Source organism: Trichechus manatus, unplaced genomic scaffold (genome assembly GCF_000243295.1).
Source record: "Trichechus manatus latirostris isolate Lorelei unplaced genomic scaffold, TriManLat1.0 scaffold00024, whole genome shotgun sequence".
Lineage (NCBI taxonomy): Eukaryota > Metazoa > Chordata > Mammalia > Sirenia > Trichechidae > Trichechus > Trichechus manatus.
In genome coordinates this window covers 18,792,751-18,815,872 of record NW_004443960.1, presented here as the reverse complement: position 1 = coordinate 18,815,872, position 23,122 = coordinate 18,792,751, and the positions used below count along the sequence as shown (strand labels likewise).

At 42.3% G+C, this 23,122-nt stretch overlaps 1 protein-coding gene across 1 annotated transcript in view; it reads left to right on the top strand.

Annotated features, from left to right (window-relative positions):
- DNAH3 (dynein axonemal heavy chain 3) overlaps nucleotides 1-23,122 on the top strand; it is a 206,223-nt gene that overhangs the window by 84,576 nt on the left and 98,525 nt on the right. Inside the window, exons 23-33 of the mRNA XM_023728516.1 lie at nucleotides 3-139; nucleotides 3,271-3,472; nucleotides 4,588-4,680; nucleotides 6,367-6,477; nucleotides 11,660-11,774; nucleotides 14,253-14,451; nucleotides 15,774-15,882; nucleotides 16,097-16,210; nucleotides 17,544-17,720; nucleotides 20,038-20,129; nucleotides 22,508-22,727. Of these exons, the coding sequence (XP_023584284.1) occupies nucleotides 3-139; nucleotides 3,271-3,472; nucleotides 4,588-4,680; nucleotides 6,367-6,477; nucleotides 11,660-11,774; nucleotides 14,253-14,451; nucleotides 15,774-15,882; nucleotides 16,097-16,210; nucleotides 17,544-17,720; nucleotides 20,038-20,129; nucleotides 22,508-22,727 (1,569 nt within the window). The remainder of the gene's footprint in view (nucleotides 1-2; nucleotides 140-3,270; nucleotides 3,473-4,587; nucleotides 4,681-6,366; nucleotides 6,478-11,659; nucleotides 11,775-14,252; nucleotides 14,452-15,773; nucleotides 15,883-16,096; nucleotides 16,211-17,543; nucleotides 17,721-20,037; nucleotides 20,130-22,507; nucleotides 22,728-23,122) is intronic.

The following is a 23,122-nucleotide window of genomic DNA, read 5'->3' as shown; positions in this document are numbered from 1 at the left end:
AGGTAAAAGATTCCAGGGTTCTGATGGCAGCTGACCAGCCCCGGATGAATGAGAAGCTTCAAGAAGCTAACCTTCTGTTGGATGACATCCAGAGGGGGCTAAATGATTACTTGGAGAAGAAGAGACTATTTTTCCCCAGGTAGCCAATGTTATTCTTGTGTTCGAAGTTGCCTTCATAACCCATATATAGGTGGAATTACATTTTTCGTACTGAGGGATGGCTTCTACCAAACTGTCTCCATAATCTCTCCTGGTTCTCTATTCCCTCAGGAGACAGCTGTCAGGGGTGAGGCATGGATTTATGGCCATTGTTTATAGTAATGTAGAAACCAGTGGGGACCGAATCCACACTTTGGCCAACCAGGCATGGTCATTTCCCCCAATGAAGAGGTTATAGTAGTTATGATTAAGAGCCCTAGCCTTTGGAGGTAGATAGATCTTGGTTCAAGTTCCAGCTCTTCCACTTATTAGTAAATCTATCTGAGCCTCAGGTCCTTCACTGTAAAATAGGGATATTAATAACGGCCCCTACTTCATTTTTTTGTTGCGCAGATGAAATGAGATAATGCTTGTAAAGCATTTAGAAATTGTGTTTAAGAAATGTCACTGAAATTATTTTTGCCATCAAATTGTCTAGCTTCTGGTAGGTATATTTATAAATATTTGACTCTCTTTCCATGACAGCCAATGTTCTTCTGAGTAAAAGTCAAAGTAGTTTTAGAGGGCTAGTTCCAGAAAGGAGCGTCCCCATTCCTGATAATTCGTCTCTGTCTAGTTCACCATGGATGGTCACCCATTTCATTTGCTTCTTATTAGGTTTGATCCCAATTGGCTTTTAAGGAAAATAAATTTGAGTATTCCCTTATATGAGGACAAAGTTAGCTCCCTGCTCTCCATTAAAAAAAAAAAAAGTGGTTTGTTTGGGACTCTTAAATGTCCTTAGTATCTATTATTAAGCGCAACATGGTCCAATAGAACTTTCTGCAGTGCTGGGAATGTTCTATGTTTGTGCTGTCCAATACCATAGTATCATGGCTGGTTAGCCACATGTGACTACTGAGCACTTTAAAATGTGGTTAGTGTGTCTGAGGAAGTGAATTTTTAGTTTAATACTAATTTTTCTAATGTAAATAGCCACATGTGGCTCGTGGCTACTGCTCTGGATGCACAGATATAGCACAGATAGTGGAAGGAACCCTGATTTGGAAGCACAAAACTTGGGAAGAGATTAAACTCAGGAAATCCTTAAGGTTTTGGCTCTTAGTCCCATACCCAGTACTGTTATTCCTAATAAAAATACTAATAATAGTCAACACTAATACAGTGCTTACCGTATGGCAGGACACTGTTCTAAGTGCTTTACATGTATTAACTTAGTTAATCCTTACAATAATCCTATAAGGTTGGGACTGTTATTATAAATGAGAAAATAATAACTTGTTCAGGGAGACACAACTGGTAAAAGGTAAAGCTGGAATTCAAACCCAGTGAGTCTGGATAAGACACTCAGTCATTTAACCTCTCTGGACTACATTTTCTCCATAAGATACCAAAAAAAAAAAAAAAAGCACACATATACACACACACATATGTATAAGAATATCTCAATATTTATTTATGCATTTTTATGAAGTAAAATTAAACACTCTCAGTAAACACTTTGAAAATGTTATGGATAATGATATATTTTAAGTTAATTTTATCTTTAAAATATAGGGAGCTAAATAATGCTTTTAATTTTAAATTATACAAATATTACTATGATAGACATTTGGGCCTTATTCATTATCACATATGATAGAGACAGAGGCAATATAAATCCTTAGGGTCCACCTGTTTGAGTTTCCCTAGAGGTGGGAGGAGGGGAATTAACCTCCCCATTAGATATTAGTCAGTAGGCCAACAAATAATTATTGAGCTTCTTTTACATGTTCCACACTACAGATACAATGTATTAGTTTGCTCTGTCGTGTAACCAAAACCCAAACCCATTGCCGTCGAATTGATTCCAACTTATAGTGACCCTATAGAACAGAGCATTACAGCCCCAGAGGTTTTCCAAGGCTGTAATCTTTACGGGAGCAGACTGCTGCATCTTTCTACTGCAGGGCAGCTGGTGGTTTCAAATTGCTGACCTTTCTTTCGGCTAGCAGCCAAGCCCTTAACACTGCACCCCCAGGGCTTCTTGGAAGCTTAAAACAACAAGAATTCTGTGGGTTGGCAAATTGGGCTGGGTTCAGATGGCTGGTTCTTCTGATCTCAATGGGTCTCACTCATGTGAGTACAGATAACTGGCAGCTGATGGCCTCAATCACTTGTCTGGTGGTTGGCTGGCTGTTGGCTGGCCACATGGCTTTCATCCTTCACGCTAGCCTGCCTTTATTCACATGATGGTGGTCATAGGGTTCCCAAGAGCAGCAAGAGTGGAAGCTTCAAGACCTCTTGATGCCTAGGCTCAGAACTCGCCCAAACTCATGTTCTCCACAGTCTGTTGGCCAAAGCAATATTGTGGCCATTTTTGTAATCCCCTACATACGGTAAAGACCATACTAACATGGCCCTTCCATTGTGGAACTTTCAGCCTATGGTCACAGTAGAGATTTGTCCCTTGAACATTTTCTGAAGATTCAGAATTGCTGCTTTTAGGGTATGAACAAGAGAATGAAGTTGTCTTATCATCTCTAATTTAAAGTATGGTAAACTTTCTGTATGTAAATAGGTTCATTATTAACATGCACTTCTTGTTTCACACCTGTAATATTTTCTGGAATACTTGGAGATAACGAAAGACAAAGGGGTCTTCTCTCACTCCTTCCCCTACTTATTGGTTCTCGACACTGACTGCACATTAGAATAACCTGGGAATTTTACAAATGTAAATCCCCAGACCCAACCCCTAATCAATTATATCAGAACCTCTGGGCAGTGAGGCCTAGCTATTGGTAGTTCATACGCTCCCCAGGTGATTTTAATGTACAGCCATGGTTGAGAACCACAGCTCTATCCAGGCTTTTTTCAATTGGTGACACCTCCTCCCCAAACCATATTAAACTCATACATATCAGCTTTTATACTTTCTCTTATTCTCTGAGTCAACACCATCTCTATCTTCTAGATGAAAAATGGCAAAGGGAGTGGGCCTTAGAGAAGACTCCAGGACATACCTGGTATTCAGCTGGGTGTTATCTACATATGGGGGAGTATCACCTTGTTGAGAATAGAAATTCACAGAAGAGGTTCCTATTGCCATGTTCCTTTGCTTTGAAATAGGTTCTTCTTCCTGTCGAATGATGAGCTTCTGGAGATCTTATCAGAGACAAAGGATCCACTCCGAGTCCAGCCACACTTGAAGAAGTGCTTTGAGGGAATTGCCAAGCTGGACTTTACAGAAAACATGGAAATTGAGGGCATGGTCAGCTCGGAAAAAGAAACCATTCCATTCAAACAGAAAATCTACCCAGCTAAAGCCAAAGTAACTCCCCCCACCCTTTTTTGGGGTTCTTTTCTCCAGAGAGGCAGAGAGTATTGGTTAAGCGTTTGGACTCTAGTTCCGGACTGCCTGGGTGTAAATCCCAGTTCCACAACTTAACAACCGGGTGACTTTGGGATGTTACTCAGTCTTACTGAGCCTCAGTTTACCCATCTTGAAAATGGGGGTTATGCTGCAATCCAAGTGACATAAAAAGGTGTGGAAGGGATTTCAACCAAATTTAATGTGGAGTTAGTAACAGGAATTGGGTCCAAACAACTGATGTTTAGATCTCTATGAGCAGAGCCCAGTTGAAGGGTGATGCATTCAGACAGCTTCCTGGGGCACTCATTTTCAAAAGTCAATAAAACATCCTGGCATCGGTGAGAGATAATGTTGCCATGTAACTCAGGCTTTCATACATGTGTCCTCATATAATGATGAAAATGTAAATGACTTCAGCTCCTGCTGAACTGGACAGCACCCAGGAATGGAAACAGCCAAACACTCTTTGCCTCACGTCATTGACCACATTTGCTACCCAAACACAAAAGCTGTAACAACCAAGAGTTGCGTCACCAAACCAGACACCAGCTAGCCGACAGGTGCCTGAAGTCAACAGCTACAGTTAGCTAAAATTCTAAAACTGAATAATTTGCTGCACATTGGAATTACTTGTAGAGCTTTAAAAAAAAAAATCCTGGTGCCCAGGTTGCATCTGATACCAATTAAATCAGAATGTCTGGAGTGGGAACCAGGCATCCGTATGTTCTAAAGGTCTCCAGATGATTCCAATGCACAGCAAAGTTCAGGAACCACTGGGAAATGCATGAATTGGAACTGTCCGTTGTAAGTGAACAATTTATTTTATTAACTGAAATATAAATGGCTTTGTTTGCCTCCCAAGAAGTTGTCTGTTTCAAAACACGAAAGCAACACATGTTAAAATCTTCCATTGCCTCTTGAAGAGGCAGGCACTTCCTAGAATACAGTAAATAATGTAAAACAAACAATTGAAGAATATTGCTTGAAGGAGGCCAAAGCTAGGCCCTGCCCATGGTCCCTCTCTCTGGGCTTGGGCTAACTCTTGCTGCCTCTCTGTGTGTCTTGCCCCACAGGGCATGGTGGAGAAGTGGCTCCAGCAGGTGGAGCAGATGATGCTCGCCAGTATGCAAGAGGTCATTAGACTTGGGATTGAAGCGTATTACAAGGTAAGCAAGAATCAGGGCCCACATGCCAAGGTGCTGCTGAAGTAATGGGAACTTGGGGAGAATGTTAAATGGATCAGTTCTAACGGCTTCTCTGCCTTCTACCAAAACCCATCCTCTCCTGACACCTGACACCCTGTATCTCTGTTTCCTTCCCTTGTAAATCCTGGGGGATGAACATATTTCTGGTGAGATGTTTGCAGTTGAAAGCAGCTGATAACAAGACTGTTAGCCAGGATCCTCTGGTTGCTACAGGCCAGTCCTTACTGTAGGTTGGAATTGATGGCATGAGGTCTGTTTAGAGCCCCTTCCAATTAAGCAGGAGTCCCTGGGTGGTACAAATGGTTAAAGTGTTTGGCTAACGGAAAGGCTGAAGGTTTGAGTTCACCTGGAGGCACCTCAGAAGAAAGACCTGGTGTTCTACTTCTGAAAAATCAGCCACTGAAAACCCTACAGAGCACAGTTCTACTCTGACATACATAGGGTTGCCATGAGTTGGAGCTGACTTGATGGCAACTGGTGGTTCAATTAAGCATTCCCCCTCTAGGCTTTTCATTTCCATTATACATGCCTTGAATGGCATAACTCAATGAGTATCCAAAGGTTTAGGGAGGTGAGGTACTAATAAGAGAAAAGAACCTGTCACATTAGCTCTTTCACCTGACCCTACCAATGGTAATTGTCGAGTTGGCACACTATATATCTTCAGTGCTGTCTCCTCTACTTTACATGCCTTTTCTTCCTATTTTCAGGTCCCCAACCCCATTCCCAGTGCCCCTTCCATCAAACAGAAGGATATGCAGTGAACACCTTCACATTAAAGTGTTGGGAACCAACTTTGCTGTCCCTCTCAATAATATTCACATTGTAAATGAAAGGACAATCCTCTTTTCTATAATATATTCTAAACTGGAAATTCAATGAAAGGAAAATAGCTACATGGATGAACTTATTTCATGAAATAGCATTTACACTAAAAGTCAGCAAACGTTTTCTATAAAGAACTAGATCATAAATATTTTCAGCCTTGCGGGCCACATATCCCATCACAACAAAATTTCATTTTGCCCTTGTATTGAAAAAGCAGCCATAGACAATATGTAAACGAATGGGCATGGCTGTGTTACAATAAAACTTTATTTACAAAATCAAACTGCAGGTCGGATTTAACCCTCAGGCCATAGTTTGCTGACCACTGATCTATAGCTAAAGGTGGGGGTGGAGGGCATGGCTAAGAAACTGTCGCACAGCACAGCGATGTTATGTAGCCACTAAATAGAGCAATTATGAATACTCTCTGAAAACAAAACATCACCTAGAATATAAAAAACAAACAAACCCACTGCCATCGAGTCAGTTCCGACTCATAGCAACCCTGTAGGACAGAGTAGAACTGCCCTATATGGTAAAAAAATCACTGGATGGTAACATGGAAAAAAAATGCAAAGAGTTGATGAGATTGTTGGTCATTTTTTCTCTTTTTCAAAAAATATAAGGAGGATGGCATAGATCAGTAATCCCAGAGATTTCAAACCTTGTGACATCTGAGGATGGAGGAGGATTTTGTTTCTGTTTTGGGGGTGAGGTGGTGGTGTGTGTTTTTAAGCAGTCAGTTTAAATCACACATGGCCAAAATGAACTGATCCTACAACATACCTCACTCCGTCGGCCATTTCTGCCTTTCCCCAGGTGCCTCGTAATTCTTGGGTCTTGCAGTGGCCTGGCCAGGTGGTCATCTGCGTCTCTTCCATCTTTTGGACCCAGGAGGTGTCCCAGGCCCTGGTCGAAAACACCCTTCCAGTAAGTGAGCCTGTCACGAAGCTTGCAGAAGAGATAGACGCATCCGGTTAGGATTTGAATGACATTTAATTGCAGTAGTCATGTTTTCTAAATAAAAATAATCGGGGCCCGTGGTGTCACCAAAGTCAGGGTTCTCAGGGGGACAGTGGGGTGGAGAATATGGAATTGGGACTGTCCTGGAGTTCTGTAGTGCAAGACCTCTTACAGTCCTTCCCAGACAGAAATTCTGGACTACAAGATTCTAAGGCTTATCAGCCTTTGCCAGTTAACCCCTTTGCCTCTAGAGGTCAACCTGGCAGAATGTCCACCAACAAAGAGCCCCCAGCCCATCCCTGTCTTCCTCCTGGGCCAAGAGACCACCTGGTCTATTCTCCTCTTCTCCACCTCCACCACAACCCCCTTCTCACCACCCCCTTTCCCACACAGACCCACCCCAGCCCTTCCTTCCACCCTCTTTTGAAACCAAGTGTGCTAAAGTGCCTGCTTATCCTCACACCTGTCCTGAGTGTGAATCCAGGCACACATATTTTCAGTCAAGTCCTGCCATTGATTTCAGTGCTTCAGAGTGCAAGACCTAGATGGACGTAGTTTCAAATCCTGACACATTTGGCTATTAGTTACGTGAGTGTGGGCAAGTTATTTAACCTGAGTCTCAGTCTCCTTGTCCATAAAAGGCAATTAATGATAGCACCACATCTTAGTATTGTGGGAGGGTTAAATAAGATGCCAGTAAATGATTCAGTACTTAGATGCTAGGCTGTAAACCCCACAGGGCAGAGGCCGTGTCTGTTTTGCTCACTATTCCATTTCCAGGGGTTAATGCATTGCCCAGCACATAGTAGATGCTCAATAAATACATGTTGAATGAATGAATGATGGTAACTCCATTCCCAACCTTTCTACAGTGGTATTATTTCCCATGATTATCTCATCAGACCTCCTGCTATTCCCCTATAGATTATAGGCTGTGAGCCAGAATGTATATTACTTTACTATATTTTGCTTTATATATGAAAATTAGAACATTAGAGTATTTGACCAAGTTTCAGATTTATACAGATTCCATGCTGATAATTCCTAATAGATGTATTGTACCTTACACTTTGCAAGCTGCTTTCATGTGTACCATTTCAAACTTCAAAAATTCCAGAAACTTCTGAGTTTTCTGACTGCTTCTCTGTGCCCCAGTCTTCCTACCTGTAAAGTGGGGAGAACACCTCCTATCGCACACCCGCAGCTGGAGTGCAGGTAGCTGAGTGATGTGCCTGGGCATCCTAAAGGAAGGAGATGTTGGAACAGAGTAATTACCTATCCAGCCATGCACTCGTTATTCACTTAACAAATATTTGTTTGGTGTCTGCTCTGTGCTGGGACTATGCTACTAGGCAAAGATAATTATAGGTGAACAAGTCATGGTCTCTACCCTCCTGGATTTACAGTCTAGAAGGGGAGCCCTGGTGATTCAGTGGTTAAGAACTTGGCTGCTAACCAAAAGGTCAGCAGTTCGAATCCACCAGGCGCTCCTTGGAAACCCTATGGGGCAGTTCTGCTCTGTCCTATAGGGTCGCTATGAGTCAGAATTGACTCGATGACAATGAGTTTGGTTTTTTTTTTTTTTTTTTTTTTTGTAGGGGAGATAAAAAGGCTCTTTATAGAACTGTATTAAGTACAGGGATCTAAGAAGCATAGGGAGGGAGGAGGGAAGTGAGCGAATAGTTAGGGTTGGGGAAGACTTCCCAGAAAAGTAGTGTCTAAGGGGAGACCTAAGGAGTCCTTCGGTGGTGCAAATGGTTAAGCCCTTGACTACTAGCTGAAAGATTGGTGGTTCGATTACACCCAGAGAAACAGGCCTGGCAATCTGTGTTCGAAGGTCACAGCCTTGAAAACCCTGTGGCAATTCTACTCTGCACACATGGGCTCGCTCTGAATCAGAATTGACTCTACGGCAACTGACAACAAGGAGAGACCTAAAATCTGAGTAGGGGTTAACCAAGCAAAGACTAGGAGGAAGAGTGTTTCAGGGAGAGAGACTGGAGCATGCCAAAGTCTGAAGATGAAAAGCAGGCTGTGTTCCAGCAGCTGAAGGCCCTTTGGTCCAGGAGAGCTGTAGAATGGGCGTGTTTAAGAGAGATGTGGGGAACAGCCACATCAGGAAGGATTTTGCAGATGTGCCAAGGGTGATGGGGAAACTTAGAAAAGGTTTCTGTTTTTAAAATGTTTGCTCTGGGCCAAGCACTTCATTATTAATAACAGTAACAACCACCACTATTTATTCGATGCTTTCTTCACGTCAAACATTGTGCCAAGTGCTTCACATAGACTATCTCGTTTAATCCTCAAAACAGCGTGGAGAGTAGCTGTAATTACCTCCATTTGACAGTTGAGGAGACCGAGGTTCAGAGGGTTAAAATCATTCGCCCAGAATCACATAGCTAGAAAGTAGGGAAGGAGGGGTTTGAACCTAGGGTGGTCTCAAAACTTTTTTTTCCTTTTTTAAATTCATTTTTTATTTTTTAGCTCTTCAGTTTGAACTAGTGCCAGACTTACAGATAATGTTGCAAAAGCAGTACGAAGAATTCCCCTATACCCTTCACCTAGATTCCCCAAATATTAACATCTTACATAACCAGAGTACAATTATCCAGTTCAGGAAATTAACATCGATGCAATATTACTATCTAATCTATAGACCTTATTTAAATTTAGCCAGTTGTCCCACTAATGTCTTTTTTTTTCTGGTCCCGGATCTAATCAAGGATTGCATGTTGTATTTAGTTTTCATACCTCCTGTATCTCCTTTAATCTGAAAGTTTCCCAGTCTGTTTGTTGTTGTCAATTCTGGTTTTTTGAGGTATAATTTATATATAGTAAAACATACCCTTTTTAGTGTAGAGGTCTTAATTTTGACAAATGCATGCATTCACCATCACAATCAAGATATAGAGCGGTTCCATACCCTCAAAATTCTCTCGTGCCCTTTATAGTCAAACCCTTTCCCTACTCCCAGCGTCCAACAACTACCAATCTGTTTTCTACTTCTATGATGTTGTTGTTGTTAGGTGCCATCGAACCACTTCTGACTCATAGTGACCCTGTGTACAACAGAGTAAAACACTGCCTGCTCCTGTGCCGTCCTCACAATCGTTGCTATATTTGAGCCCACTGTTGCAGCCACTGTGTCAATCCATCTCCTTGAGGGTCTTCCTCTTTTCCACTGACCGTGTACTTTACCAGCATAATGTCCTTCTCCAGGGACTGGTCCCAGCTGATAACATGTCCAAAGTATTGTGAGATGAAGTCTCACCATCCTTGTTTCTAATGAGCATTCTGGCTATACTTCTTCCAAGACAGATTTATTCGTTCTTCTGGCAGTCCATAGTATATTCAGTATTCTTCACCAACACTATAATTCAAATGCACCAATTTTTCTTCAGTCTTCCTTATTCATTGTCCAGTTTTTGCATGCATATGAGGCAATTAAAAATACCATGGTTTGGGTCAGGCGCACCTTAGCCCTTAAAGTGTTTACTTTTGGCCTCTATAGTTTTGTCTTTTCCACAATAACATCAAATCTGGCTTCTTTCAGTTAGCATAAGGCATTTGAGATAAATCCATGTTGTTGTGTGCATTAGTAGTTTGTTCTTATTGCTGAGTAGTATTTCATTATATATTTATCCATGAACCAATTGAAAGATATTTTAGTTGTTTACAGTTTGGAGTGATTATGAATAAAGCTGCTATAAACATTCAAGAATAGGTTTTTGTGTGAACATAAATTTTTGTTTCTCTTGGTATATACCTAGGACTAGGATTACTGAGGTGTATTGTAACTGTATGTTTAACTTTTTAAGAAACTGCCAAACTTTTCCAAAGTGGCGGTACCATTTTGATTCCCATCAACGAAGAATGAGAGTCTCAGTTGCTCCACAAACTTGCCAGCCCTTGGTATTGTTATTTGTGATTTTTTCCCCCTGTTTTGATAGATGTATAGTATTATCCCATTGTAGTTTTAATTTGCATTTCCCTAATAACTAATAAGACTGAAGATCTTTTTGCATGCTTTTTCACCATCACATTTATCTACTTTGGTAACATTAGTCTTTTCAAATCTTTTTCCCATTTTTTGATTGGGTTGTTTGGTTTTCTTGTTACTGAGTTTTCAGAGCTCTTTATATATGTGTGTATGTATATTTTTTCAGGATATATGAGTTGTTTATCAGATACGCAATTTGAAAATATATTCTCCCAGTGTATGACTTCTTTTCATATTCTTAACAATGTCTTTCAAAGAGCAGACATTTTTAATGTTGATGAAATCCAATTAATTTATTTTTTCTTTTGCCTAATTCAATGTCAAAAAAACTTTCTCCCGTGTTTTCTTCTAGACATTTTATAGTTTTAAGTTTTATATTTAGGTTTATGATCCATTTTTTATATAGTTCGAAGTATAGAGTGGGTTCTTTTTTTTTGCATATAGATATTCCGTTGTTCCACCACTATTAGTTACAAAAATAGAAACTATCCTTTCTCCACTGAATTGTGTTTGATACATTTGTTAAAAACCTATTGAATGGTATATGTGTAGACCTATTTCTGATCTCTCTACTCTGTTCCATTGTCTATCCGTTTGTCATTACCACACTATCTTAATTACTGTAACTTCATAGTAATTCTTCAAATCAGACAAGCTGGTACATCCCATAGCTACTTGGAAGCATCTGTCTTTCTTAGATTTCAGGCTACTTGATTGCCTTATGATGTCAGGTTTCTTATGGGTTGAAAAAACTAATGATTTTATAGTTTATCATGCATTAAAGCAATATTCCTTCCCATTGAAGAGTGACATGAAAAGATAAAAGCTTTATTATTTGAATAGAAGAGAAGGGGCCAGGAAAGAATGCAGGAAGCTGAGTGTAACAAGCTGCTGAAATATTCCAGTGAGACACGGTTGTGGACTAGGGTGGTGATAATGTGAATGAAGAATAATAGTAAATGAGGGACGTATTAAGGAAGTCAATACTTAGAAGTTAATAACACGAAATGAGGAATAGTAGGGTACTGAGGGAAAACATCCAAGTGTATGGCTTGGGCCATTGGGTGGTTGATGGTGCCATATCCTGAGATGGAGATTACCAGAGGAGAATTCAGTTTAACTAATTGTCTCTACCTATGCTCCTGCCAGGATTTTCTGCAAAAGAGCAATGATCAGATTGCTGAAATTGTCCAGCTGGTGCGGGGAAAGCTAAGCAGTGGGGCTCGGCTCACTCTTGGGGCTCTCACGGTCATCGATGTCCATGGTAAGCAAAGAGACTTCCTTTGGTGTTACTGACTGTCCAGGAACAGCAGCCAGGTGTACCCCTCTCCCTTCTCCTAGATGGAATGATTCAGGGTCTCCTAACTTCTCCAACTGCAAGTATGGTGAAGGAGGAAGGAGAGAAACCAACGCCAAAGAGGTTGTGTGTCCTTCATCTTCTGTCCCCTTCTCCATCCCCAACATTATGTCAAGGAACTCTCCAAGCAGATCTCTTGCTAAGACAGTGATGACCAAAGCCAATTCCGAGATTCACCAACTTGGGGTGATTTCCTTGGGCTAACAATAGCTGATATTTTTGAATACTCAGTAGGTGCCAAGCTTTGTGCTAAGTGTTTGACACACATTATCTCATTTTCATGTACATTTCACCTGAGACTTAGAGAGGTAAATAACTTTCTGAGAGGCTCACAGCTAGTAAATAGCAGAGGCTCTTTAGTAATTTGAATTTATGTCTGTCTGATTCCGAACCCAAGGGACTGGAAATGGGCAATGACGCTGGAGGGGAATGGGTGAGGAATGATGCCTTCCAGCTCTTCCTGAAAAAAAAAGAAGATGGAAAAGAAGAACTGGGGTCTTTATGTAAAACAAACCACCCCCACACCTTCCCTCCATCATCACCAAGGAAACTAGGGCTGGACCAGGCTAGTTGCCTGGTAACAGTGTCTCTTGCTCATACACCCAGCTTCCTACTGGCATTTCATGTCATTTTACTCCCCTCAAGGCTGATGCTCATTTCAGTCTGATTTCACTTGGATAGACTAGCATAAAATCAGGGAGAGAAAAGGAATAATGTGGCCTTCTACACAGCTGGTAGGCATGATAAGTGCAGGTGTGGCTATTATCCAGGGTACCCTAGAGTAATTGGATGCCCACAATGAAAGCATGTGTACACACACACACCCACACAGCATAGAAAAGGTATCCCCAACTCAGTCCCTTTGAGATTCACCTTCCTCCTGGGTCTCTCATGCAGACCCCTACTCCTGCTACCAAGAATCCAGTTAAATTCCTCGGGACAGGAGGAAGGGCTGTTGGTTTAATCTCCTTCAAGGACTTTCTCTGTGGAGGTTTGGATTTTATTGTAATACGGGAGACTTCTCTCACAGAGAGGCTGTAGACTTTCAGAAGGGTCCCTTTGCAAATTTTTGTTTCTAAGATTCTGATTTTGAACATACTGTACTAGCTCTCAGATCTCAATAGTTCTTACCCAGTTATCTGAGCTATCTGAAAAAAATACTCAATGGTTTTCATAAGCCTATGTCCACTCTCCAACATCAGGGCCCCTATTACTCTGAGAAAATTAAATTGAACTCACAATCCTATGAGAGAAAGGGACAACCTCCCAGCTGGCTTCTCAGCCCCCAGTGGAAAGAATACACCTAACCATGAATTCATGGGACCCCTTCCCATGCTAACTATGGCAGGCCAAGCTGATTGCATTCTCCTAGGCCATCCTAGAGGCCTGGAACAGGGCCAGAGAAGTCCTAGCGAGGACAGGATGGCATTTGGAGAACTAAATATATTGCAAAGACCTGTGGGTCTGTCCTCCAAGAATTTGGGGATGGTAACAGTATAACAGAGGCTAATATTTGTATAATGTTATGGGCGAAGCACAGTTTAATTAATAGAAAGAGAGTGAGCCCTGGTGGCACAATGGTTAAGCACTCGACTGCTAACCATGACTTGTTCACCTATAATTATCTTTGCCTAGTAACAGTCCCAGCACAAAGCAGACGCCAAACAAGTATTTGTTAAGTGAATAACGAGTGCATGGACTCGACTTGATGGTACACAAACACACACACACACACACATATGTATCTAAAACCAAACCTATTGCTGTCGAGTCAATTCCGACTCATAGCGACCCTTTAGGACAGATAGAACTGCCCCATAGGGTTTCCAAGGAGTGGCTGGTGGATTCAAACTGCCGACCTTTTGGTTAGCAGCCAAACGCTTAACTACTGTGCCGCCAGGGTCTCTTACATATGTAGATGCACACACACACACACACACACACACACACACACACGCACATACATTTAATCCTCATAATAGCCCTATAAGGTAGGTATTAAATTATCCCCATTTTACAGATTATGCAGCTGAAAGACAGAAATTGAGGAACTTGCCCAAAGTCACATAGCTAGTTAATGGTAGAACCAGATTTGGACCCAGTCAGTCTCAGTTCAGAGCATGTGGTTTTAATGCCTCTGGTATACTATCCGAGAGCATACGGTTCAGCAGATTCTCTGCCTGGCTCCTTGGGAATAAGCAAAAACAAACTTCTGAAAGATATTGCTGCCCGCAGGTTGGGGGTAGACAAGAGGGTAGTTGAGCCTAAAATTGGAGGGTGAGAGGTGACCTTGATGACCTCCATAGACCTCTTCTGAGAAATCTATGAGATGGGAGAATTCTGCTGTCTCCACATGTATGTGTTTCCATGTCTGTGTCCCAACAGCTCGTGACGTGGTGGCCAAGTTATCTGAGGACAAGATTTCTGATCTGAATGACTTCCAGTGGATCTCCCAGCTGCGCTACTACTGGGACACCAAGGATGTGAAGGTGCAGATGATAACTACAGAGGCCTTGTATGGCTATGAGTACCTGGGCAACTCCCCCCGACTGGTGATTACTCCTCTCACTGACCGCTGCTACAGGTAAATGCTGGGGCTCTCTTGGAACTGACAGATGAATAGAGAAGAACTCCAGAGGGAAAAGAATCTGGGGAGGGATGTTAGGGATATCTTGTGTTCGTTGTCTTTACTCTCTACATTTCAGATTCTCGGATTTTTAGAATTTTGCTCTTAGTCACCGTGGCCCCACAGATGATCAGAGAAATGAGGCCTTCAGGGCAGAAATTAGAACCCAGTAGGAGTCTTAGTGCAAATTAATATGCTTGAGCCAACAAGGGGAATGTTGGTGTGTGTCCTTGAAACTGACATGGTACTTAAATAGAAAGCTCTCCAATGGCTGGAATCAAGATGGCTCCTGGAGATCCCGTGGCCAGGAGATAGATAAGGAGTCAGATGAAAAATCCAGACAAGGAGTCTCTAAGCTCTGCCAGCCAGTCTGAAGTTAGAAGGCCTGCTGATAAGGAGACACTGTCATCCCGTGCTCAGCAAAGTGCTTTGCTGCTTTCCTGGGAATTCATAACATTAGAAATCTGGATTTTGTGAACTTGTCAGTTTCGTAATGTTTAAATTTTCTTTGCTTTTGTACATTTCCTTACAATCTTTGGAATCTTTTTAAATTATAAAAATAATAATTGAGTATTTTCTCCTTTCAAAATCTTCAATCACTTGTTTTCCATGTTTTGTGGGTTTTGCTTTTCATTCATTCATTTATTCCACTCATTATTTAACAAACATTTATTGAAGCTTCCTGTACACCATGCATGGCCTCAAGGAACCCTGAATCTAATAGAGGAGAGAGAAACACATACACAGATAATTACAACAAAGTAGTGTGTTAACTGAAATTATAGATACTCATCCAGGGACTGTGGAACCACAGTTACCACATTATTCATTCACTAACATTTTTGTTGTATCCACCAAGTTCCAGGCACTGTATTAGTTTGCTGAGGCTATAAAACTGAATCAAATACCGTTTCTGAACTCAAGAGCTCATAATCTTGTGGGAAAAATATGCTTATTTTCACCATTCCATTAGCACTGGTTATCTTTGGAATGTGGAATTTATGAGAATTTTTCGCTTTTGACTTCATTTATGTATGTATGTAGGTGTGTGTTCACTTATTCATTCAACCATTCATTCAACAAATGTTTATAGGTGCTACCCATGCTGAGGTAATGATACTGAGCAAAACAGAATATACTGGCTATATAATCAGGAGAAAAATTTAAACTATTTGTATGAGTCCAGAAAAAAAGAAAACTCAAAAAGCCAGTTTCTCTACTCCAAGTTCTTTTCTGTTTCTTAGGGCTCAGGCTGTGAGTTCTTGTTTTCTTCCCCTTAGGACACTGATGGGGGCTTTGAAGCTGAACCTTGGGGGTGCTCCAGAGGGTCCAGCTGGGACAGGCAAGACAGAAACCACCAAAGATCTGGCCAAAGCGTTGGCCAAGCAGGTAGGGATATGCCGTCCACTCCCACCCTCTCTTTCCACCCCTCTCTGGAAGTCAGCATGAGGTTCAAGGTGGTTTAGTGTAACAGGCAGAGTGGGGCTCCAGCTCCTCCAATATAACAGGAAGAGAGGAGCCCCACTACCTGTTTCATGGTACAGAATAATCCAGATGTGATGGAACCTATCCTGAATGATGCCTGCATCCTCCCTCTCTCTAGTGTGTGGTCTTCAACTGCTCTGATGGTTTGGATTACAAAGCCATGGGGAAGTTCTTCAAGGGGTTGGCCCAGGCTGGAGCATGGGCCTGCTTTGATGAGTTCAACAGGATTGAGGTAACTCTGCTGCTAGGCTACAGAACAGAACGGTTGGACATGCAGGGCTTTTTTCTGGGCTCTTGTCTCCTTAATAACAGGGCTTGGTCTCCTCCATGGCCCATGCACAGATTAGGTACTCAGTGAACTAAACAAAAACAACCCAAGGAGACAAAATGTGTATGTTATAAACATCATCCCCACTGCCATCATATTCATTCATTTACTCACTTATTGAGCAGCTACTATATGTGAGGTAGTCTGCCTAGATCCATGACACAAAGGCAAGTAAGAAATGGTCTTGTCCTGTCTTACACTGTTACAATCTAGTGTTGTTGTTCTTGTGTGCCGTCAAGTCAATTCCAACTCATAGCGACCCAGTGTGAAAGAGTAGAACTACCCCATAGGGTTTCCTAGGCTGTAATCTTTATGGGAGCAGAAAGCCAGGTCTTTTCCTCCACGGAGTTGCTGGTAGGTTCATACAGTCAACCTTTCAGGTTAGTAGCTGAGCATTTAGCCATTGTACCACCAGGGCTCCTTACAGTCTTTGCCCCTGAGTCGATTCCCACTCATAGTGACCCTATAGGACAGAGTAGAACTGCCCCATAGGGTTTCCAAGGAGCCGCTGGTGGATTTGAACTGCCGACCTTTTGGTTAGCAGCTGAGCTACCTCTGTGCCACCAGGGCTTCCCTTACAATCTAGTATACCAGAAAGCCAAAAACCCATTTGCCGTCGAGTCAGTTTCAACTCATGGCAACCCTATAGGACAGCGTAGAACTGCCCCACGGGTTTCCAAGGTTGTAATCTTTACAGAAGCAGACTACCACATCTTTCTTCCACCGATTGGTGGGTGGGTTCAACCTTTCAGTTAGCAGCCGAGTGCTTAACCACTGTGCTACCAGGGCTCCTTGCAATCTAGTATAGGGAAATAAAAATTAAATGAAACAAATTAATATGATAGAAGTTTATAGTGGTGCACAAAAGAGGGGGTGATAAGTTATTTTTGGATGCTAATGGAGGTTGGAAATTTAAAGATGAAATTTGAATCAATAAACAGTTTGAATACTTATTATGTGTCAAGCACTATGAGAGGTGCTGGAACAAAGATAAAATACTGTGGAAACTACTTACATACATACACACACACACACACACACTCACACACACTCACACCACACACACACATCAGTTTTCTTTTCTCTACCCAAATCTCAAATCATGCTCTGAGTTTTGAATGTGAAGGTCTGGTTCCCAGGTGACTGGGTTCTCTCTTTCCTAAGAGAAGGGGACTCTGGCAGAGTGGGAAGGCTGTCAGAAGCAGTAGCTCACATCAGCCAGGTGTTCTCACCCCAGGTAGAAGTGCTGTCTGTGGTAGCTCAACAGATTCTCAGCATTCAGCAAGCCATTATCCGGAAGCTAAAGACGTTCATCTTTGAAGGCACTGAGCTCTCTCTGAACCCAACCTGCGCTGTCTTCATCACCATGAACCCCGGGTATGCTGGCAGGGCTGAGCTGCCAGATAACCTCAAGGTAATCCAATGCTGGGTGTACTTTATGGTATATGAATCTCTGTAGGTACCCAGGAGTCTCATAGAGAAGCCCAACAATGGGTCCAGGTAGCATTTTTTAGCTATGACAAGTAATCGTGGAGTTTGATGGCATTAAGATGGTACTTGGCCCCAGATCACAACCCCCTGCTCAACAAGGTCTCATGGGAGGAGAGGGAATATATACATAGTAACCTATGGTAATTAGAAAACAATGAACATTACAGCAAGTGTCACTATTTCAGTTGCCTACAGGAGGGAAGCAAGCTGGGCATGGTAGGGACTTGGGTGGATGCCCCATGTATGAACCATCTAATGAAGCTGGTTAAACCTAAGTGTTTCCAGATCAAAGCAGGCTCTTCCAACCAGCTAGAGAGATACCAAGAGAACACATTTGCCCCTGATATCTGTTGCTGAGCTAGTGTAAGGTACAGCCATGGAAATATCCATTGGCCTTGCTGCTAGTGGGAGGGGGAAAGTGCCTCTGAAGGAGAAGAGAGAGACAACCAGCCCATCTTCAAGGGAGCAGGTCCTATGTGACCTTAGCATGCTGTTCTCATGGAAGGATAATAAAAACCAAAGAGTATAATATGGCTAGGTCTTCTCCTACCACCTCAGCTGCATGAGAAGACCAAGCAGAGGGAGACTTTCAGGCAGGGTGGATTATTCAAGGTAAGCACCGTGCTTACCAGATCATCTGTAGTGAACAATTTCACTTTTTTCACCACCTCAAAGATTTTGCTTCTAGGTATGGCTGGCATGTGTCTCTCTCCCAACCCCATAACACCTTCCGACAGAATTAAAGGCTCTTTTCGAATTTACAATCCCTAACAGGGACAGATTACCCAGTGAGCAAGGTACAAAACAAAAAAGAAACCCACTGCTGTTGAGTTGATTCCAACTCATAGCGATCCCATAGGGTTTCCAAGGCTGTAAATCTGTACAGAAGCAGACTGCCGCATCTTTTTCCTGTGGAGCCACTTGTGGTTTCAAACCACCGACTGGTTAGCAGTCAAACACATTAACCACTGCACCACCAGGGCTCCTTCAGTGAGCAAGGTAAGCACGGGCTTACTTGTGCTTACTTTGTAATCTAGAGTGAACAGTGTCACATGTTTTTCACCGTACATGTGAAATTGTTCATTACAGATTAGGAAGTAAGCACAAGTAAGCCCGTGCTTGTTTTGCTTATTGGGTAATCTGCCCCTGCTTCCAGGCCTGCTCCTGCCCCCTGAGCAGAAGAGACGAGAGAGACCCAGCTACACCCACATCTACTGACTTAGTGCATGGTGACTCTACCTGCTAGAAATGCATCCTGATTAGTGCCTGGAATCTCATCCAGACAGACCATTCCTCCTTTCTGGGAATGAAAAAGAGTCAGGGAGACCCTTTATTAAGTGTGGCTCCTCTCCTTTAGGCCAGTGAATGTAGAAGTAGAATTTGGACCCACATTCCTCTTTTTTTTTTTTTAAACCACCCAGTCATTGTAACTCTGCCAGCCTGCACCCCTCACAGCCAACAACCATGTTGGATCTGCACAAGCAGCTTTCATGAGACAGTGTGGCATAGTAGAAAGCACCTGCAGGTTGGCATCAGGAAGCCTGACCTGAGTTCTACTTGGCTCTGCCTTTAACTAACTACATGACTTGGGCAAACCACTTCAGTTATCTGGGGATCACATCTCCTCTAAGAGCTAAGATAACAATAACAACAAAAGCTGATGTTTACTGAGCACTCACCATGTGACATGCTTTTCTAAGCACTTCACTTACATAATGTCATTTGTTCTCAACTCTATGAAGAGGGTGAAGTTGTTATTGCATTTTGAGATGAAAGAACTGAGGTCTAAAAGGCTCAGGCTGCCCCATGTAGCAGCCACTTATTTAACTTGCCCACAACTCGTAGGTAGCATGTTGGTCCTGTGTTCCTAAATGACTTCTACTGTCCATATTGAACCCTGGGAAGCTCCAATGGTTGAATGATGCTTTGAGGTGTCCTCATTTGGCAGAAGAGAATAAGATGTTACTGGGACACCAGTATCTAGGGCCTCCCACACAGACATTCAAGGGCCAAGTGTGACAACATGGACCTGGACAGGGCCAGTGGGGAGGTTTGTTGAGTACGCATCTATCCAATGAAAGTGGTCCCCCACATTAACTTGTTCTCCAGTCCTCCTTTCGTTAATTGTCATTGGAGTGGTCTGCATGATCATGCTATTTCCTGTTGCCTCTGTAAATTAATTTCCCCTCATAGTTACTGTACCTGTCCAGGTTCTGATTGGCTGGTTGTCTCTTTTCCAGGCCTTGTTCAGAACAGTGGCCATGATGGTGCCAGATTATGCCCTGATTGGAGAAATCTCCCTCTACTCTATGGGGTTTCTGGACTCCAGAAGGTATGTTACATTGGGTCTTCTACTTTCCAGTCAGTTATGAAAGGCTCTTAAAGAGTAGTTTTTTTGTCTGGTGGATTCAAGGTGAGTTGCCCATTAGGAGAAAAGGGACAATTTTGAGAAATTTCTGCTCATTGGCTGATCTGTGAGAACACAGTCCTAGCCTTGATCTTGACCCCATCGCTGCCTGGGAAATGGCCCAGGTTCCCAAGAAACCTCTTTATTTACATACCTCCTGACTTCTATTAAAGAAAGCCACCAACTATCTCCTGCCCACCCCTCACTCTAACGCACATTGCTAAATGGCTTAAGGTGAGACTTTAAACCTAAGAAATTATTCTAAAATTGAAGAGGGAAATTTAATATAAAACTTACAATTAACATTTGTCTTAGTCATCTAGTGCTGCCCTAACAGAAATACCACATGTGGATGGCTTTAACAAAGAGAAAATTATTCTCTCACAGTCCAGTAGGCTAGAAGTCCGAATTCAGGGCGCCAGCTCCAGGGGAAAGCTCTTTCTCTCTTTCAGCTCTGGAGGAAGGTCCGTGTCATCAGTCTTCCCTTGGTCTGGGAGCATCCCAGCGCAGGAATCTCAGGTCCAAAGAACGCAGTCTGCTCCCAGCACTGCTTTCTTGGTGATATGAGGTGCCCGTCTCTCTGCTTGCTTCTCTCATTTATATCTCAAAAGAGATTGGCATAAGACACTACCTAATCTTGTAGACTTCATCAGTATAACTGTCACTAATCCGTCGTTTTACATTATAGTGATAGCATTTACAACACATGGGGAAATCACATCAGATGATAAAATGGTAGACAGTTATACAAGACTGGGAATCATGACCTAGCCAAGTGGACAGATATTTTGGGGGGACACGATTCAATCCATGACAACATTGTTATCAGTATAACATTTATTGACTCTAATATACTGGGTTATCTCTTATTCAAGTGTTATCCAGTTTTCAAACACAAACACACATTTGCGTACATGCACATACAGCACGTGCACCAAGAGTGATGAATATTAATTATAAAGTAGCTTAGATTGATCTGTTCCAAATATTGTAGCCATTGTTTTAGCCACAGTTGATTTTTTGTTACAATAGATGTCTCCACAAGGCCCGTCGTGCCTTTGTGTTATAACACACCTAAGGGGCTGCAGAGAGTCTCAACAGAATGTGTCACCTTTCCATGGCCAAAAGACTGCGTTAGTATTATGAGGTTTATTTTTTCTATAGTAGACCTGGATTACATTGATTTGCCCATTTTATTTATTTATTTGTTCAGTTGGCAAACATTTATTGAGCCTTATGCCAAGCCCTGTGCTAGGGGCTGGTGAACAACACAGATCCTTTGCTTTTACAATAAATCAGTTTTGTAAAGAGTACCCCCATCAAGGGAGTGTGCATAGGTATATTAGTCAGGGCAATCCTAACCCCCAAATCCCAATGGCTTATAACAGAAGTTTGTTTTTCACTCACTAGAAAACCAAAATGGGTGTTTGTGATCAGGAGCGGTTCTCCCCCAAGGGATGATTCACGGACCCAGGTTACTTGTGTCTCGTGGCTACAGCACATAAGCATGGAGGATCTCACAGAGGAGGTTTCTATGGGCCATCCTTGGAAGTGGCATACGTCCCTTTCATTCACATTCCATTGGCTAGAACTCAGTAGAATGGCCACACCTTACTGTGTGGGAGGCTGGGAAATGTAGTCCAGCTGTGTGCCAAGGAAGACTAAGAAACAGCAGTGCACCTGAGTATACGTGCGCTGTGGGCTGAGTATATTAAATTTTGAATGGGTTTTCTTCAATTAAAAAAGTAAAACATGGACATTGAAAAAAACGATAATGTCACAGAAGTGAAAAAGGTGTTTGCCAGTAGTTCCACTCTCTGGGGTTTAACAATGTTAATAGTTTGATGTATTCTTCCCAAAGTTTTTTGTGTGTTTGTGTGTGTGTGTGTGTGTGTGTGTGTGTATGTATGTATATGTATACATATACATTGATATATATGCATAAAAGTATATATGCATGTAATTCCATATACAGTACATGTTATATATGTGTGTGCATATATGTGTATGCATATATACACATAAAAGTGTATATGCACAATTCCATATTTTGTGTGTGTGTGTGTGTATTTGCTTTTTTCCATCAGTATATCTTAGAAGATCCTAACTTTGAAAGAGAGTTATAGTGCTACCTTAGCTCACCCTGATAACTCTATAAAAAGACCTTCAAATGATAGGGCTTCTGCATCAAGTCCATGGCAAGCCTGGCCTCTGAAGGGGCAGGGGACAAGGACGTTAGAAATGTCTGCTGAGTAAGACATGGTCCTCTCTGAGGGTCTGCATACATGTCTTTGCTCTCCCAGCCTTGCCCAGAAGATTGTGGCGACCTACCGCCTGTGCTCGGAACAGCTCTCCTCCCAGCACCACTATGACTACGGCATGCGTGCTGTCAAGTCTGTACTCACTGCTGCAGGCAACCTGAAGCTCAAGTATCCGGAGGAGGATGAGAGTGTCCTGCTGCTCCGGGCCTTGCTTGATGTCAACCTGGCCAAGTTCTTGGCTCAAGATGTCCCCCTATTTCAGGTATGTAGTGGTTTGGAACCTTGGCCAAGTACTGGGGCTCAGCTTCTAAAGATGAAACGTTTTCTTTGACATCCTCTCCACATCTTTGTGGTGTTCCTCTTCTATCTCCTGACCCCTCTCTATGTCTAGCCAGCATGCCTGTTGCTTAATACCTTCCCCCCCAAAGTTAAATAATAATGGTGATAGTAGGGAGTCCCTGGGTGGCACAAATGGTTAAGTGCTTGACTACTAACTGAAAGGTTGGGGGTTCAAACTTACCCAGAGGTGTCTAGATAAAAAGAGATCTATAGATAGCAGAAATCTTTGAAAAATTGCAAATCTTATGTTTCCTCCACAAAACTCATCTAAAATTACAAATTACAACACTATCTGTAAAACATGACCCCCCCCCCCCC